Raw genomic sequence first — 20735 nt, 5'->3', positions numbered from 1 at the left:
ATTTTCAAAATGTCACGTTGAATTTTCAAAATTATGTAGTGGGATAGTCTCAAAAAGGCCACGTGAAATTTTTAAAAATATGTCAAGAGGGTTATCTCAAAATGCCACAGAAAATTCTCAAAGTGTCGCGGGGAATTCTGAAAAATGTCACAGGAAATTCTCTAAAACGTCACAAGAAGTTCTTATATATGCCATGAACAGGAAATTCTCAAAAAACGTTGCGCAATGCAAAACAATGGTATGCTTAAAGGGTAAAATTGTTCGCAATATCCTTGTTAAATGAATGTTTTCTCCTTTTTTGCTAGGTGTGCTATTACGACAAAAAGACACATATCGTTTCAACCTATTCTAATGAAATGTACTGTTGTGTTTTTATTTGCAGTTTATGCAGTCTGCACGAAACTTCAGTGTCGGTCATCTGATTTGCAACGTCAGTGTAGTGCGCTGGTAAGATTCCTTCGATTTATATGTTGTATTTATTAAAAAAAACTGTTCTGATGATATTTTGCAATGTAAGTGCAGGACTGACTGCTCAACGATGCTGTGACTAGCAATTGAAAATTAGCTCTGGAAAATATTGACCAACCGACCAAAGTGTATAGAAATTGGTATTCTCAACTATTGTTTTAAATAAAAGTGGTTTGCTTGCCAACACCGTTTAAGTAGTGATGTTTCAATTTTTGGTATGTTTTTGATTAATTGGTAAACTTCATTTTATATTCATGATTTGCGTCCACAGACACTTGGGCATCTGACAGCCTGAGTTACCTTACATGTACAACTTGAGTCCATTCAGATTATTTGACAATAGCACAGAAATTACTATTTTTTTTAAATTACTGGTGTGTGATGTTTTGATGATAGGTTTAGACATTTATCAAATATTATCGTACACCATTTGGCAAGATGCCTCATAGGATTTAGAGCCGCTCACCTGGCCTGTCTGAACACCCTCTGTTTGTGCGTCATGTTTTGATCTGCAATACGATTTACCTCGCGTGCATAGGTCAGTCTGATTTCGAACTTCATGTTATATGCCATAAAATGTTATGCTAATTTCACTCTACAAATATCAGCAATAAGTATTGTCGCGTACGGTACTAGAGCTCGCGTTTCTAACATCAGGTTGAACGTTGTAAAATTGTTCGCGTTTGAAATCAAATTTAACGTTGTAAAGTTGTTCGCTTTTGAAACATCAGATTTAACGTTGTAAAATTGTTCGCTTTTGAAACATCAGATTTAACGTTGTAAAATTGTTCGCTTTTGAAACATCAGATTTAACGTTGTAAATTTGTTCGCTTTTGAAACATCAGATTTAACATGTTTAACGTTGTGAAATTTCTCGCGTTTGTAACACCAGTAACCTTTTGACGGGCTGTTGTATATTATATGTTTCTTTAGTAAATATTTTCTGTTGCGGTGGTACATAGTATTATTTACAGACATTGTGTGTACTAGCTGTACTAGCGATAGCTTCCGAGGAATGTGTGACGGGCAGGTATTTATGTAGACGGACCGGCCGTGTTCGAACCTTCGGTCGTGCTGACGTCCTTTTGAAACATTTGAAAGTGTTACTCAATGAAAATTGCCAATCGATTAACAACATTTATTTAGTGTATAAATATTTACGAAATGAAAAGTACTAAATAATTAAGTAATTAATTTGATCCATTCCTAAGAATCACAAATATCAAATGGGTGAATCACCCTTATGGAGTACCCGAGCTTCCCCGAGATACGTGGAATCAAGCCTATGTAAAAAACAATCCCGTGATGGAAGAACTAATGTAACACCACATCATTGGTCGCAACACTTGGCTAATCTTGGATGTCGGGCGCGAGCGACACTGGCACCAGACCAAAAGGAAAATGCCATATTGTATGATATGCCCTACCCTAAAGTATACTTAAGAACCTTGACACCCAGCGGGAAAATATACTAGCACATTGCAATCGCGTATTTCTCATTAAAAACTACAATTCGGCAAATGGGTACTATGAATATTGAAAATGTGTTTAATTGTCTCGTTATATTTTTCAGCTCGTGTGTAACTATATTTTTTGTTTGATTACGTTTCGCCTATAAGTGCTCGTGGCCGTGTCGTCTGGGCCGGACATGGACTAGGGACATTTATGCAGTAAACTGTTCATCATGCATAGTACCGCCTCGGTAGCCTAGTGGTAGAACGTCCGCTTCGAGTGCGGGAGGTCGTGGGTTCGATCCCCGGCCGCGTCATACCAAAGACGTAAAAAATGGTACTATAGCTTCCTCGCTTGGCGCTCAGCATTAAGAGGATAGTGCTAGGACTAGTCAGCCCAAAGTCAGTATAATGTGACTGGGTGGGGTAACATACCACGTGTCTACGGCATGATATTCCAGTGAGGCAGCACTATAAAGTTGGGCATTGTGCTCACTGCTACAAGTAGACACCGTCGTTTATATGACTGAAAAATTGTTGAAAAAGACGTTAAACCAAAACACACACACACGCACGCACGCATGCACATCAAGCATAGTGCCCATTTGCCATAATGCGCGTTTTATGTGAGAAATGCGCGATTGAAATGAGCTTGTTTATTATCTGCCATTGCATGTGTAAAAAGGCATTGATGGTGTATGATAATATATTATGATTGTCTTATACATGAACTTTCCTCGGATAACCACTTCGTCTTTACCGTATTTTCTCTGCCTGTGTAACTGCAATTTGAGAAGTAGCTCTTGCCAGATTTAGATGCGGAGTAGCACCAATAAGATTTGTGAAGTTAATTCCCGCTAATCTCGCGACAACTGATATAAAACTGACGGTTTTGTCTTACTTTTGATAACACCAGTGTATTGGATGCGTCGACCAGAAACATTGTCTTATTGTTGCAATTAATTGAAATAATTCTAAGACAGTCTTTATCTCTCTAACATTGCATAACGCTTTAAAGTCAAGAAACAAATGTTTTAAAAGCAGCAGTCACGTTAGCACCAATATTGTGCGCGGCTTTTAAATAAAAAAAAATATATCGAGAAAATGTGTTTTATTTTTAAAGAGATGAGTTCAATATTTTTATATCAAAAATGTTTTATTTTATATTTCATTCTTTACTCATTTTTAATTCAAACCTTTTTACATATATGAAAAGAACATGCGCATCTTTCCTAAAACTGAATGATTGTAATGAAATAAGTCATTGAAACATACACACCTAAACGCCGATATCTTGATAATTCTTCCACAGAAACTATTTTATATTGATATTTTAAGCAGCTGTCATTTTATCTGCAGACATGTAAACCCCTGCTTGGCATCTCGTCAGCTTAATTTTATAATTTAACTTTTCTTTTTACCCCACTCCTTCTCAATCGGCAAGCGCAAAAATAAAATGCTAACGCAGAGTGGCGACTATCGACGGTTATCTGCCGCAACATATGTTTTAAGAGAAGGTTTAGACAGTGAAGGTAATAAATCCAACATAGTTTAGAACATTTGAAACACTGACACGATCTATTAAAGCAAATATCGTTTGTATTTATGTCTTCCACCACACAGTGGTGTGGGAGACATATTGATTTACTTCTCTGCGTGTGTGTGTGTGTGTGTGTGTGTGTGTGTGTCAGTATGTCTGTCTGTTACAAATCTTGTCCGCACGTTGAGTCGAATATTTCTCATCCGATCTTCACCAAACTTGAACAAAATGTGTTTGCCAATTAGTCTTCGGCCAAGTTCGATAACTAGCCAAATCGGCCCAGGCTCTTCGGAATTATGGCCCTTGAAACTTGTTTTTGATAATCAAAGCACTGAAAGTCTGATAAGGCAGTTGAGGTATTGGTGCGTGGTTGACTTATATACTACTATTCAGATGATTAGGCAGTTGTGGGAGACATGTGCTTTTCTCAAAAGCAGCTCTAGTTTATTTATGTTTTCATTTTAGTGCCCCTGTCGTTGGCAACATTTCTCTGAAAGTAAACCATGAAGCGACTTACATCAGTGCACAAATGCTCATTTATGTTCCTCCATATACGCTACCAATTGAAGACGTTGCATATTTATTTTACTTTGCTGAAGGCAACTCGAACATGATTTTGAATTACTATCATGGTATGAATTTCATCTACATCTAAGCCAATTAAGGCATTTGTGAAATCATTGTAGATATCATTAACAAAAATTGTTAAGTCTATCAAATCTCTATGGTTTACTTCTTAACCATATTCGCTGCGAGTGAGAAGACTCCGGCTAACATGTGTGATATATTGTATCTTAAAACTGCTATGTCTTTAAAATTTGAGCAATAACTTAAAGTTACTTATCGCTGCATTTCTTGCAAAGTTTACATACTTTTAATATTGTAACAGTGCTTAACAATGATTTTAAAGTATAATCTAAGTATATTTTTTATTTTTTGGGTTTCAGTTGTTTTTACTCCACAAACAACAACAACAACAGTAGTTCCGACAACGCACTCATGTAAGTGTTTCATTTTTGAGTCATAACGAACTTTCATAAAAAACTCATCTTTTTTAAAATTGTGCAGCGCAAAGTTACAAAGTAACAATCTAGGAGAAATGCAAAAGATTCTATGAACATAGGGTGTAAGAATTGTCTTGTATAATACACGATACTTCTAATGCTCTCCGCGATATATATTTTACATTTTGTAAAGAGTACATAGCTGAAATCTGGTCAGACATTTATATATAGCAGGAAAATGTATATCGTACATGATATTCTAGAATTTCATCAAAACTGAGTGATATAATTGTTATCATTTTTTTTATATTAAGGCTGCTACCCATTTTTTAAAAGGTAAAAAATACATGTATGTTTTGCTTTTAATCAACGTGCAAAAATCATTTATATGAATGTTGAGTGGCAGATATTTAATTTATTTCTGATGTATGAAATATAAAGCCACAGATTGTTTCTCAGACATTACAGCAAGAAGAAGTCCTGTTACTTTTGTCGTGCTTTTTTGCAGTATTACTAAATATTTGTTAATTATAGACATTGTGTGTGTACTTTTTTGACGTTTTTATGCCACGTGCATATAGCGATTGAACCGTACTTTTGTCCGCGAGTCCGTTTGTCCGTCCGTTTGTACGAAACAGATTGCCTATAGCCCACATTATTGACCTGATTTAGTTCATACTCACACTCAACAATCCCTGTGGCAAGACCTACAAACTGATCTATATGTAGATGACCTTGACCCTCATATGATCTTCATCTCAAACTTTTAATAAACAACATGTTTTGTCCCACAGCCCACATAAATGACACAATTTAGTTCATATTCACACTCGACAAACCTTGTGGCAAGACCTACAAACAGACCTATATATAAATGACCCTGACCCTCATATGACCTTCACTTTCAAACTTAAAACCCTTACTAAATGACATATTCTGTTTGAATAGGCAGTTACAATCAGTTCCAGTGCTTCAACGGCACTTGCATTCCTTATTCTTTGCGCTGTAATGGTAAGATTAACTGCGCGGATGGTTCGGACGAGCTGTTTTGTTCAAGCTCAACAACTTCTCTACCAATGACCACTACTCCCCGTAAGTATTGTTTTAAAAATCGAGGATTAATTCGAAATCTGTTTTGTGTACATATAAGTACAGAATTGGACCGCCTTTATGTGACTAGCACTAGTTATTTTTAAAAAAGGCTTGTACCATTTTTCAGTCAGTTAAAAGTAATAATTAATAAATTGCCCTGAAGTCATTCATTAAAGTTTACATCAGATTTTGCTACTTATTGCAGGGACAACGTTTTTTATGATATCTAAAAATTAATTTTATAATGAGTAGACAGAATTATTTACACTTGATATTGATATAATCGCTGGTTGTCTAAGGTCATTGTGTCCGTTCAATGCCAACTCAAAATAGCATTCTCTCGTAAGCGTACGCTGGGAGCTGAGGCAATGGGTCTCTTAGTTACTTAATGCTTTTAATTACCTCTCAAGAACCTGTTAAAGTGTGTTCATATCTTCATGGGTACTCAAGAATCATCTAATAGAGATATTGATAAAATGAGTGAAGATCAACAAAATCTGTAATTTTTCAAAGTAAATTATGCTTTTTTTAATATGTGCAAGCGCACGCTTAAGTTGCATGATTACTTACATGACTGATTTATAATTACATGTCATCCTACGTGCATACACTTGCAAATTAACGCAAATGTAATATCTTATTAAAATGCTACGTGACCTTGTCAAGAAATGCACTGCATGATAATAATATGAATATTGTATGTATTGTTTAATTTCATATTCATATTTTTTTCAGACACTGGGGTCAACGGAACATGCAACCGTCATACATGTAAGACTTGATTTTTGTAGAATTACTTGTATCCGCTGCTTTGTACTATACCGACGACATTTTGGTCTTTGATCTATATCTTTAAGATAAAAAAAAATCGTTCGAGGCAACCTCTTGAAGACATTGTCACAAAATCCCCAAATGTACAATTATTGTATACTCGTTCCTTAATACTCTCTGTATTTATCAAAGTGTATAAAGTTTTAATAACATCACATGACATTAAACATGCATAAAGGTGCGATGAGAGATAAAATAGATCTTCAAAAGAACGTTTTTCTCATGAACCACTACCAAACTCTGTAACATCCTTAGCCCCATGTGGTTCTGGGACGATCTGTGTATGAAAAGAATTGGAACCACTGCCTTACCCTTGCATGATCGTAAGAGGCGACTGATAGGGTCTTAACACTTGGTTTTGCAGTAACTCTGTGATTCCAGCAGGTATGCAAATTTTGATTCCACACCTCATGTTTTTATTTCGATGTAAATGAGATGTGAAACAAAAATTTGTAGTCCTGTTTGGCGCCATATAACCTATACTGTGTTGGTGCGCCGTAAAACCCAAATAAATAAATAAATAAATGTAACATCCTTATAAGGCCCTCTCGCATCTATATTCAGATGGTTTTATTGGACCCCTTTTAGGGTTGACAGGGCTAAAACCTATAAAAATCTTATGACCTGCTTCACTAAACTTTAAATGTAGTATTCTTGCAAAAGCCCCTTTTAAGTTTATTCAATGTATTTCATGTATTTTATGCCAAACACAATTGCTTCCGTTCTTTGTACAGTATGTCATGTTATATGATCAATTTAAAGTCAGGTAAGCGTTTAGAACCATCATGAACCTCTACATATTTTATTTGTTTATAATACATTTATTCACTGACTTCCTGAAGAAGGATACTCGTGAAACTCTTTGGATGTAAAGTGTGCTTAAGGCGAAGAGAGCCTTATACGGTTTTAAAATGTTCTTTTAAGGTAGCTCTGCACTTTTGAAACAAATCTTGTTCTACAATTCAAAATTTTATTGAAACATTCTTTTCAAAGCATTATTGTATCCGCAGGAAATACAGCCGATACAAAAGACAGATCAGTGTATTTTTCACTGTTCGCCAAATATCATTTGAGGTCCTTAAACTGCTCCGTATATATGTTAATATGTTTAATTATCATACCGTCAAAATTCAACTATTGTCAAAATCAACCGGCGCTGACTGTTACACATTTAATACACATGACATAATACATTCCTGGTAACGGCTACCAGGCATTATCATAAGATTTTCGGATGATTTACGTTAAGCTGTCACTTACGGTTATTCGAACATGCAAAACTACCTTAGAGTTCATGCATATGAAGAATGGATACGTGACATTTTCTTCCTTCGTTTCAGTAAAATCAATTTATTCATTCAACATTACGTATCTGCAAGAATTCACAACTGACTTGTATTACAATTGGACAAGTGATTTCATGGAACTCAACGACACTTTGACTAGCACCGTAAGTACAAGTAATATGTGTGTTCACAAAATGTTCTGTGGGGCAAACAATCCACAAAATTAGTTGAATCGTTTCTGATAGTTTTCACATAAAAGAAGTTATTGCCAGTTACAGTAATGACTGTACTGGGAACGGATATTTATTTAAAAATTCATTTTTAGCTCGACTAGTCTAGCTATTCTACTCACCCTGGCGTCAGCGTCGGCGTCGGCGCCGGCGTCACACCTTGGTTAAGTTTTTGCATGCATGTACATACAGCTATCATTTAAAGGCATATAGCTTTGAAACTTATTTTTTTCTTTTCTAGGTCAATTACCAACCTCACTGGGTCAAGTCCCATAACTCTGACATGTATTTTGAGCTAATTATGCCCCCTTTTGGACTTAGAAAATTCTGGTTAAAGTTTTAAATGCAAGTTACTATCTCCAAAACTAATGCAGATATTGAATTGAAACTTCACATGTGTCTTCGGGGTTATAAAACTAGTTTATAGCAGCACGTCCAATAACTCTGACCTTAATTTTGGCCAAATTATGCCCCCTTTTGGACTTAGAAAATTCTGGTTAAAGTTTTGCGTGCAAGTACACACAGCTAATACTAAAAGGCATATAGATTTGAATTTTCTTTTTTCTTTTTTTAGATCAATTACCAACCTCACTGGGACAAGTCCCATAACTCTGACATGTATTTTGAGCAAATTATGCCCCCTTTTGGACTTAGAAAATTCTGGTTAAAGTTATACATGCAAGTTACTATCTCCAAAACTAATGCAGATATTGAATTGAAACTTCAAATGTGTCTTCGGGGTTATAAAACTAGTTGATAGCAGCAAGTCCCATAACTCTGACCTTCATTTTGGCCAAATTATGCCCCCTTTTGGACTTAGAAAATCCAGGTTAAAGTTTTGCGTGCAAGTACATACAGCTATTACTAAAAGGCATATAGATTTGAAACTTAGTTTTTCTTTTTCTAGATCAATTACCAACCTCACTGGGTCAGGTCCCATAACTCTGACATGTATTTTGGGCAAATAATGCCCCCTTTTGGACTTAGAAAATTCTGGTTTAAGTTTTACATGCAAGTTACTATCTTCAAAACTAATGCAGATATTGAATTGAAACTTCACATGTGTCTTCGGGGTTATAAAACTAGTTGATAGCAGCAAATCCCATAACTCTGACCTTCATTTTGGTCAAATTATGTCCCCTTTTGAACTTAAAACTCTTTTGATATTTAACCTTTTTGTGTAATATTTTCCAGCTTCTGGGTCAATATTTCGAATAGTCGAGCTTGGCTGTCTTACGGACAGCTCTTGTTTTTTCTTCAAAAAATGTCTTGCAAAGGAAAACAGCATCATTGTACACATGCATGAAGTTTAATTCTGTAGAAGTAGACATCAGTTCCTATGTGATTAGAATAATGCTATTGATTTATGTATGTATGGTGTAACCAGCTGAAAAATAATATTATTATTCTATTACCGACACACTTGATATTCCAGTGGTGCTGAAAATGATTGTACAAATACAGTTAGTCTAACGTGAAAATTGAAATACAATTCTGTATATTTTTATCATTGCAGATCATGGTATATGCACAGAACTACAGTCATTTAATTTGCAATATCAGTTTAGTACGCTGGTAAGTCTCATTCAATAAAACTATCGTATTTTGAAACTGTAAATTCAGTTTAGGACACTCTTACGACAAACTTGTCGTATTTTAAAAACTGCAGTGTCAGTTTATTACGTTAGAAGGTCTCTTTCGATAAAGAAGTCGTGGTTATAAACTGCAGTAACTGTATTCATAATTATTGTCCGATGTCCGATATTCCGTGTTTTGTTACATGACGTCAGAATTAATTTCAAGGTATTTTCCCTTACTTTATTATTTTAGCCCAGCATTCCTGTGTTGACTATAGACTGGCCAATTATACAAACTTTAGACCAGCGATTTATATCAGATATAGTCCGTTTTATTCGACCTGGCGGGGCGGAGTTGAACTCTGACTTATGCAAATAATGGAAATCTCAAAAAACGAGCAAAATAGGTTGAGCAATATAACTGTTTAATTCCGTAGTCTTCGGTAACCAACGACTAAAATTCAACGCTACATTGGTTACATGTACTACATACCCTGCACAAAAATGTAGTGGACCGTCGCGAAACCACGCCCCGCCAAGTCAGATAAAATGCACTATAAAGAGTCACATGCTGTATTGCCAAAACACTTTTGTTAAGTTGTCATGTGAGTTTAGGACACGGATTAAATCCCTTTGATCTTCGTGTTGTACGACAAAAATATTAAGGAGAGAACTTCTTCCACAGATCAAATAAGACTGAATGTACATTAATATATGTTATCATCATGAGGAGCTTAACATATTTTTTTCGTGGTTGGGCGAAGATGTGGATATGGGGCTCTCCAATATACAATAAAACTTATTTGCGTCAATTAACTGAAAGGAAATTAGGATTTTATGTAGTGCCATTTACTTGAACGTGTACAACAAAACTAGATTCTACGGCATATAGAATTCCTTGCGAGACGTACGTCTTCTGTGAGCGGCACCTCTATGGACATACATACATATGAGCCGTGCCATGAGAAACCAACATAGTGGGTTTGCGACCAGCATGGATCCAGACCAGCCAGCGCATCCGCGCAGTCTGGTCAGGATCCATGCTGGTCGCTAATGGTTTCTCTAATGGCAATAGGCTTTGAAAGCGAACAGCACGGATCCCGACCAGACTGCGCGGATGCGCAGGCTGGTCTGGATCCATGCTGGTCGCAAACCCACTATGTTGGTTTTCTCATGGCACGGCTCATATTGTTTTTTTCTAATACCTAGACACGTTTCTTGGATCATACGGCCAGACTTACACGGTTAATGATATAGTAACACGGGAGTGAGTGTTCTCTTTCCCTTCGTTGGAAGTTAATCATATACAATCTATTCCTTCCTTTACATACCTGAAATAAAATATGCAAAAACCCAACACATTTTCTTTTTATTTCGTGTTCCCACTGTGTCTGTGTTCCCTTATTTGTCCGTTTTGTTCTCGCGTTTCTGCTTTGTGTGTGTGTGTGTGTGTGTGTGCGCGCGCGTGTGTGCGTGCGTACCTGCGTGCCTGCATGCGTGTATGCAAGGTTGTGTGCGTGTGTGTGTGCGTGCATGTCTGCGTGCTTTGTATTGTGATTGGGGAAGCTGCGTTTTTTTGGCACGTGGCTTTCTCTGTTTGATATTTATTTACTTGTATTTTCAGTGTTCCTGCAGTGGGTTTTGAAGCGGGGAATATCAGTGCAGAAGTGCAGCTCCATGTTATCCATGATACGTTGGATATTTACTATGTTGCTTACTGGTTTTACCAGGCTTCAGCATACTCTGAAATGTTGTTCGTGAATCACTATGAAGGTATGAATTTACATTTCTTGCACAGAAATAAAACTCAAATTCACCAGGACGTTTTGGTACATAAATCATAAAAATAAAACATTGAGCTGTCTCCGTGGCCGAGTTGATAAGGTCGCTGACTTTAAATCACATATCCCTAACCAATGTTGGTTCGAGCCTCTTTGGGGACGATGAATTCTTCATGTCAGAAAGCAATCCAACTGCCTTATGGAAGGTCGGGGGTTCTACCCAGGCCAGGTGCCTTTAACTTTTAGCCCGCCGTAACGAAAATAACAAGAGTTTTTACTTTACCCCAGCGTCATCATCATGTGTACACACCTTTTTAGTTTTTACGCTTCTCAGCAAACTCGTATCTCAGTTATTACTCATCACAGCCAAATGAAACTTCACACATGCGTTTCCCATGATAATACCAATTTAATGACATAAATCCCATAACTCTTGCTATCATTTTGATTACATCATGCCCCGTTTTGTAATTAGCCTTTTTTGTCCGTCGTCCGTCGTCAATCGTCCGTCTGTCAACATTTTAAAAAAAAATCTTCTTGAAAACCATTGGGCAGAGTTACACCAAACTTCACAGGAATGAACCTTTGGTGGCCCCTTTTCAAAATTGTTCAAAGAATTGAATTCCATGCAGAACTCTGGTTGCCACGGCAACCGAAAGGACAAAAATTAAAAATCTTCTTGTCCAAAACCGCAAGGCGTAGAGCCTTTATATTTGGCATGTGATATCATCTATTGGTCCTTTATGAAAATCGTTCAAATTGTGCCCCTGGGGTGAAAAGAGGCCCCGACCCGGGTGTCATTAGTTTTACACGGGCTTGTATAGGGAAAAAAACTTTAAAAATGTTCTTGTCTAAAACTATAAGACCTAGGCCTTTGATAATTGGTATGTAGCATTGCCTCAGGTCCTATACATAAATTAATGAAAATGTGCCCTCTTAGACTTATTTAGGAATAACCTTTAAAAGTCTTCTTGCCAGAGACTGCAAAAGTCTTCTAGTCTATATTTGGTATATTATAATGCCTTTTGGTCCTTTACCGACATTGTTCAAATTTTACCCCTGAGGTGAAAAGAGGCCCTGCCCTGGGGGTCCAAAATTTAACATAGACTTATATACGAAAAAAAAAATCTTCTTGTCTGAAAGTTCAAGGCCTATGCCTTTGATATTTGGTATGTAGCAGTATGCCCCTTGGGTGAAAAGAGGCCCTGCCCTGGGGGTCACTTGTTATATGAGTTATATAGGAATAAATACTTCAAAAATTATCTGGTCATATTATCTAGACTGTTTAATGATAATAACCTGATGACCCCAAGCGATTAGGGGTCACTTGACTGTGACCTTGACCTACTGACCTACATTCTTGTTTTTTAAGATACAGCCTTGAAATTTGGATGACATGTACAGTTTTGTACATCTATCTTAAAACTGACTTTCAGTGACCATGAATGTGACCTAATGACCTTTCTAATATTTTAGCATCAGTTTGCCATTTTAAACATGTGGCTCATATAACTCAGGTGAGCGATTCAGGGTCATCATGACCCTCTTGTTTAAATTTGTTTCAGTAATATTCTGTTCGCAATTGCCAGCAAGTTATTATCTCATTAACTACAAATCACAGTTGAATAAAACTACTTATTTGCCATGGCAATACCAAGTGAATGACAAAGGTTTCATATCCCATACCTCCTCTTAAATATAACTGTAAGTCAGTTTCATAATAATGCCTCTTAGTAGCCCGTCAATCCCCACAGAAATACCTTTATACTCGTGTTACATGACTTTTTCGTCTTTTACATTTTTTTGTATTAACTAATATTGTCTCTTAGTATCCCGTCACTCCCGCCCATCGACCCTATTCTTTTTTTAATTTTAATTTCTTGTGGTTATTGATACTTGTCTCCTTACATCCCATACCAGCATCCCACACTTCCTCCACGTAGCTATATTACTTCCTTCCCTCACTAAATATCCTCCCACTCCCATCTTTCTGACTGTCCCCTTTTATTGTCTCCTAGAATCCCACACTTCTATTTTTAGTCAGCAGCTTGCGTTTCTAGTCCCTGTTTTACCTTTTTTCTTCGATTTTTTTTTAAATGCTCACTTCTGTGTGTTTCTCAGTACTGTTTCTTACTCAGCCGACCCCAACCCACCTAACATTATATCCTTCAAACTTATTCCGCTTAAAGAAACGGCAGGGTGAATATTTCCACCCTGGAGGAGAGTATACAGTTTTAATTGAATGTATAGCCTTTAGTGTTGCGTAGGTTAAAGCAGCATATTGCTTTTCTATTTGTTTTCAGAAATTTATTCTACATCATCAACAACAACAACCCCCTTTTATACAACACCGTCATGTAAGTATGAGATTTCACATCAAGGAATAATATTCTTTAAAGATTCGTAGGACCTTTTTCTTTTTTGAAATTATGCTATTTAGAATTATAATAATGAGAATGGCAGAAGAGGCTATGGGAAAAAGTCTTGAAAAGTTATGTATGCTTGCAGTCCAGCATCTTCATTTTGTCATAGCAGGTGGGTTGGATTGTACCGTAAAAAACCCGGTATACATATTTCACTCGATTTGACGGGCTATTCAAAGTGTACGCGCATCAATACGGTACACCTGCTGAAATATCACGACAAATTTCGGTGTATCGATCACATGATCGGAATAGCCCTGTCTTGTATTAAATCGAGCCCACCTTTTTAGGCAGGTCATATATGGCCACAAGGCATGCCTCCAACAAAGAATATATGTTCAGTTAAGTTTGATGAGGAGCTAATGTGCCCTAGAATAATTGAAGAAAATGCAATATTCCACTATGTTTTTATTCAGGATCAATCTTTCATATTTGTCAAATCTAACCATATTATTGTTCGAGTTAGAATAAGGGACAGATCAGAATACTTCTTCCAGATGTCACGATGTTTATATATATATATCATATCACTTTCAACAGTTACGTAACATTTTGCAATGAACATCTTGTTTTTATAAGCAAAATTATACTAAGCTTGTTCAAAATGCTTGCATATATGGAAGGAGATATTCACACATTTTATCAGTTGATATTTCAATATGACAATTCCATTTCTCATGTTGCTTTTTATAAGTACATTATCCCTGTTTGTATATACATTAATATAATATTATTTTGATAATTACACTAGTCAGTGTTTTTTTATGAAATATAAAAATGTTTCAATTATAAATTAATCAAAAAAACTCCAAATGCAAATATTTTAATTTAAATAGAGTTTTCAAAATTTAAATTTCTTGTTACATTTTTGTTGTTTTCAAAACATTGTTTATATTTAGATACAACAATAGTACTTTTAAAAAAAAAGGCATAGATAAGATCTTATCTATGTGTCTGATAAAAACGAACATCATTCACACAATGAAATGTTAATTATCAAACATACAATCGTCCTCATAATAATGTCTGCAACAAAATAAGATTGTTCTCATAATAATTCTGACGTTATAAAACGAAGGCGAGAACCAGATAGAGGTCGCCGTATAATAATTAACTGCTCCGTCCATTTTCACCACAGCGACGAAGCAGTGTTCAAATTTACGAAATATGACAATTTTGACCATGTCTGAAAGGGTTTAGACCCGGCTAAAACCCCTATGACCATGATATATACATGTATCATACATGGTCTTGTAGGCATAGGTCCAGGCTAAAGATTGAGACCCTGTTCTGGTACCTAAGATAGCCCGAGGGGTCAAGGCAGGTCGTACAAGGTCACAATGTAGTGTTCGAACTTGTGCCTATTTTGACCACGTCGGCAAGTTTTTCAATAAAGTTTCAATAAATAAACATATACACGTATCATAATTTGATGTGTAGGTTTGGATCCTGGCTATCGATTGACACCATGTTCGAGTACCTTGAATAGCCCTAGGGGTCGGGATGGGTCGTAAAAGGATTCTATTTGGTCTTCTAACTTTTTATTTGACCATGTCTAAGAGGATATCGACCAGGTCCGAGGCTTAGCTATGCCAAAGATATATACATATATTATATATAGTCATATGGGTATGAGTCCTGGCTATCGAATGAGACCAAGTTTGGGTATCTGACATACCCATAAGGGTCAATGCAGGTTATTTAAGGCCACCGGGTTGTTCAAATTTAGAAAATAGGTCAATTTTGACCTCGTGTAGGTATGTAAGGCCGAATAAAGACACCGTTTTGTTTTCCAACTTCATATTTTGACCATGACTAAGAGATTTTCGACCGGATTCGAGTCCTTATACCAAAGAAATATACATATATACTACATGGTTGTATAGGTGTAACTCCTGGCTATCGATTGAGACCACGTTTAAGAACCTAGGATAGCCCCAAAGGTCAGGACAGGTCATATATGGCTACAAGGTATGCCTCCAACAGAGAAAATACGGGTATTTTTTACCATGTCTAGAAGGATTTGGACCAAGTTGAATATAGGTATGGGTCCTGGCTACAAAGTAAGACGATGTTCGAGTACCTAAGTTAGTCATGGGTGTCAGGAGAGGTAATACATGGAGGTACGGGATTTCAGTTGATATTGTCACTATGTTAGATTTTGACTTTTGTTCGAGTCTCTACATCCCGGGCACCTACATATACTGTATATGGATATGATGGTAGATTTCTAAGCTTTACATCATTCAAACTACTTATAAGCCCATTTGATACCATCAGAGCACAGGGCAGGTCTCAGAATGTGACCAAAATTGTTTTATGCGATAGGGTGTTGTCTAAGAGAAAGCTGGCCCGACCAGGAGAGCCATGAGAATTGCTCAAATGGTGTCACTGGACTGCCTTGACTGCTTTGAAAAGTTCATATTTTGAGAATATTTCTGGACTTTGACCTACAATCCTGACCCCTAGCCGACCGATTTGGCCTACTTCCTTTAGCTACTGGCTTGCACTTTGCAACAAGGTATCATTTATTAAAATCGGACATAAAGTTATGAAGATATGACTCCTCCAACAAGGCCCATCCCTCTATTTAATATATTTGAAGAAGTATGCATATTTCACGAAAAATGGTACATTTTGAAAGGGTTCCCCGACGAAACCGTCGGTGGTAAATATATACAAATTACGTATCTGTCTAGACAATGTTAAGTTTTAATTTACAAAAGTTATTTCATTAAAAGATCTTGTGTTTGGAACATTCTACAATAGTTTGAAGTTGATGAAAAACACAGACTTTTTCCGTATACGGAAAAGTACGGAAATACAGCTGTTATCCTAAATTACGTACAGACGGACGAACAGATGGTGTCTTTCTGTCACAAACTTTCAGATATTATATTTTTTTTTATAAAAATAAGTTGTTTTTTTTTTCAGTTATTAACGCAAAATAAATATTTTATGTAAGCACTTTTTCCTTGTTTTACGGCTGATATCTTAAAAGCCAAAAATGCCAAATCTCAGGAACTGTTCCCGGGGGCGGGGAAAAATTGATTTTCATATTCGTTTAAATGATATTTCCAACTACTTATTTAAAGAAATTTCAAATTGACATCTTGCTCCTAACGCTTTTATAATAAAATAAAATAGATGATTTTTTCGAAAAATGCGACAGAAATTAACATTATACGGTCCCTATAGCACCTATAGCATGTCTACAGATCGTACAGACAGACAAAACCAACATAAAACTATTTATTTCCATAGAAATAATAGATACACAGTGCAACCTCTCAAGAGCGGCCCTCTCTTAAGCAAAAACCTCTCTATAACAACATCATCAAAATTTTCGTAGAAATTGAAATATCAACTACTCTAATGTGTGAAGTGGCGAATATCCCGTTCCATTTGCATATGGGTGTGTTTTAATCAGTAGTGTCAGTAACTTTTTACTGTTTGTTTATCATTAGAAAAAATGGCGGAAGTCCATTTCGGAAAATAAGTTAATCAATGTGTTGCTAACTTTTTATAAGCTCAAAGAGCAAACAGGTGCACGGTTATATCGCTACTGTATTTCCGTGTTTGTTTGTTGTTAATTGCTTCTGCCAAGGTTACTTCAAAGAAAAATCTTTTAAATTGTAATTTTTGGTTGCTACTGAATATAAATAAACTTAGGGAATCGGCGTTTTTCACTCTTTTTCTCCGTACATTTCATCAATGATAAAGAGATATGTAAACTGCAGCTGAATATTATTGGCAACAGGTGATTATAATACTACTCCATGTGCCGACGGAAGCAGGTGTATCCCTATAGGATGGCTTTGTGATGGAGATAAGGATTGTTACGACGGCTCAGATGAATTGCATTGCTTAAGCACAACACGCGTGGTAACAACACCTACAACAACATATCCAACCCCACCATCACCAAATAGTGAGTACAGTATGGTACCTATATATATATATATATATATATATATAATATAAAGACGTAGTAAATTATAATGACTTCATCTTATATGAATTAGACAAATGAATTCATATGATTCACTTTAGCACAGCGAGCAAGTCTGGATAAACATTAAGTGAGATCACTTAGCCAGATGAACTAACATTCGCTTTTTGCGCTGAGAAGACGGTACAGTGAAAAATATCTACAACATTTGGTTAAAGTCATTAGAGACAGAAAATCAGAAGAAAATTTGTTTTACATATAGGATCCAATATTTTTAACTTTATTCCAATTTTACTCATTGCTACGCTATTATTATAGCGCTGTTTAAAAAATGTTGAACCTGGTGTGCAATCGCTTACATATATTTCAGTCTTGTATACAGAAACGCACATTATAGTCCTGTTCTTGATTAATATTTTTGGTGTAGTTATTGCCTTTTCGGTTTTCCTTATGAAGTTGAAATCAATGTTTGGATTTCAAATTCAGAACCACGACTAGTTGTTCATAAGATCAGCGTTTTCCATTTCGATAATTGTTGGAGCTACAATGCCCCTAAAGGTCATTTTTAATAAAGCTCATCCAGTTTTACTTCTATACTAACAGGGGTTTGAATGAAACTTAAAAACAATTATGACCATTACAAAGTCTAGCTAGACAGACTGAGTTTTGGCGGAGCTATAAGACTTCGAAACGCCTTTTCTCTCCTTGGCAACTGCTAAACATATTTCAAAACATTATCATCACAGCTCTTGTCGGCTGCAAAATCCTGTCTGTACACATCCCTTACAGCAACATTTCAGTTAAGAATTTCAGTACAAAGGGTATTGTAGCTTGCGCCTTTGCATTGCTTTCTAACTGTTTCTTTATAAACTGTTGTTGCATACAACATTCTGAAAACTTTTGTCGAATTGACATTTTAATCACCCCCTCTCTACACAAATCATTCCAAGATGGCGGATATTGCATACATTTTATCAGGTCAGTGACTTGAGAACACTTTGAACTGTTTAAACCTACGATTAAATCCAAGAACATCAGATTGTGTCCATTTTGCATTTAAAAATTATTACGCCCTCATACGACACTGAAGTAGGTCTTTAAAATCCCAAAATATAAAAATGCGGAAAAATCAACAAATACTAACCTTGTGTTTTGTATCCACATCTCTGTTTGCTGAACACGAAAGAATAATTTCAATTTGTTCCCAAGTGAAATTTTATCCGAAATTCTGTTGCTAGATGGATACCCATTCTCACCAAGCAAACGTTTGAAGTGACTTAAATACACACGCCATAGGCAGTACCGTTTCATCTACCGTTGATTTTATTCCATGAAAGTCCATTCCAGATGCAATAAGTGCAGAGAGCTAAAATCCTGAACAAACACTTCGCATGAGTCATTTTCCGTTTTCTACGAGCGTGTCCGTTATAAAAACTTTTTTGTGGTAATTGCAAATACGGTAGGCATACGCTATACATTCGTGACATGGTCTCACATACCTATTAAGAGCGCGTTTATAAAAATATTGGCGTAAATGTCTTTTAGCAGTTATTCTAAAAAACAAGATGGCGTCATTCTGAAGAAAAAAAAAAAAAAAAGAAGTCCGGCAAAACAGCATAATTTGGTCCACCCCTACTTTTGCACTTTATTTCGCATAATGGTAGGATAAAAGTTGTTAATAAATTATGGCATGATAAATAGAATAACAGGTTACTGTCTTTTGAGAAAGGGATGTCTCAGACTCGGCTAGATATGGTCCGGAAGGAGCTCGGCAAGCCTTCCAGGACCATATCTAGCCTCGTCTGAGAAACCCTAACTCAAAAGACAGTAACCTGTTATTCTCTATCTCTCCATCCTTACCATATAGTGATATATAAGGAAACATGTGCATTGATAAAACGTTAATATACGGCTTGCTGCAAAAGCGTTCTTGGTGACATAATTGCCGTGACTTTTAAAAATAATAGAAATACGTTCTGAACTTTTATCATTCATCATTCTAGAATGATAGGAAATCAGTGGATTGGTTTTGGTAAAACTGTTATTTTGGGAGTTTTTTATGGTCTTTGTTGCATTTGGCCAAATTTTAGGTCAGGGCAGGGACGTAGCTAGTCCAAACAACAAGTATCTGTTGTTTTATGCCAGAATGTCTATAAGTACTGCGAAAATATTCCATATAGCCTTAAAAATACGTGTGGAATTATGTATATTTAATTGGATTGGAGGTTAAAAAATGTTTTATAAATAATTATAGCGTGTAGACCTGACCAGTTTGAGTGTGCCGACGACGGCAGGTGTTTACCTGGCTCTTATGCTTGTGACGATTATATTGATTGTTATGACCGATCGGACGAAGCAGGTTGTGGTAGGTCAAATTTCGTTTCCTTGAAATTATGCAGTTTTTAAATATAACATATAATCATGTTCATTTTACGACGAAATCGTGAAATTGAAGTTAATCATGACTCTTATATGATATAAAGAAATACCAGGCAATTTGGAATTTGGAAATAACTAAAAGCAAAATTTTCTGTTTTGAAAAACCTGAAGAAGTCAACACATTTATTATATGCTATTATTGATCTTATTAAAGCAAGTGTTGTTTATATCAAGGACACATAGAATTTTCATATTATTTCTTGCTGAAATTTGTTCATAGATTGTCCAGAGTTTCGTTGCAACAATGGTGACTGTATCTCTTATGAAAGTATCTGTAATGGTATATACGATTGTACAGATGGAAGTGACGAAAGAGGGTGTCCAGTTGGTAAGATTATTCTACACATAATTCTACACATAATTTCACAATGATTTCGTTGCATAGTTCCACAAATTAATTCCTCTCATAAACCCACACATGCTCGTTTGAGACGGCTTTAGTAAAATCAGAAAATAATGAGAGAGATCTGTTTATAGTAAACTCATTTTATTATTATTATTTCGTAAAAATTAGTCCTAACGAAATCTCCGATTAACTTTCTTTTGCGAGAAAACTGTTTCTATTTATACCAGAGATTAACCTCGCATTGTTAGGATGTGGCCTAAAATGTGATTTACAGTGCACTGTGTACTCTTTTGTCTGAATATAAAATCATTTTCT

The 20735-nt window shown here is 36.0% G+C and overlaps 1 protein-coding gene across 2 annotated transcripts in view; it reads left to right on the top strand.

Moving 5' to 3' along the window:
- The window catches only part of LOC128557644 (uncharacterized), a 116891-nt gene that overhangs the window by 8592 nt on the left and 87564 nt on the right, over positions 1-20735 (top strand). For both annotated transcript variants that reach the window (XM_053545413.1, XM_053545412.1), the window contains 12 exons: positions 383-447; positions 3925-4091; positions 4407-4460; positions 5412-5555; positions 6291-6326; positions 7727-7836; positions 9419-9477; positions 11104-11252; positions 13564-13617; positions 17444-17614; positions 19890-20000; positions 20295-20402. In XM_053545413.1, coding sequence (XP_053401388.1) covers positions 383-447; positions 3925-4091; positions 4407-4460; positions 5412-5555; positions 6291-6326; positions 7727-7836; positions 9419-9477; positions 11104-11252; positions 13564-13617; positions 17444-17614; positions 19890-20000; positions 20295-20402 — 1228 coding nt within the window. The remainder of the gene's footprint in view (positions 1-382; positions 448-3924; positions 4092-4406; positions 4461-5411; positions 5556-6290; positions 6327-7726; positions 7837-9418; positions 9478-11103; positions 11253-13563; positions 13618-17443; positions 17615-19889; positions 20001-20294; positions 20403-20735) is intronic.

Source organism: Mercenaria mercenaria, chromosome 6 (assembly GCF_021730395.1).
Source record: "Mercenaria mercenaria strain notata chromosome 6, MADL_Memer_1, whole genome shotgun sequence".
NCBI lineage: Eukaryota > Metazoa > Mollusca > Bivalvia > Venerida > Veneridae > Mercenaria > Mercenaria mercenaria.
The sequence above is the reverse complement of the archived record's forward strand: the minus strand, read 5'-3'. Positions and strand labels throughout refer to the sequence as shown.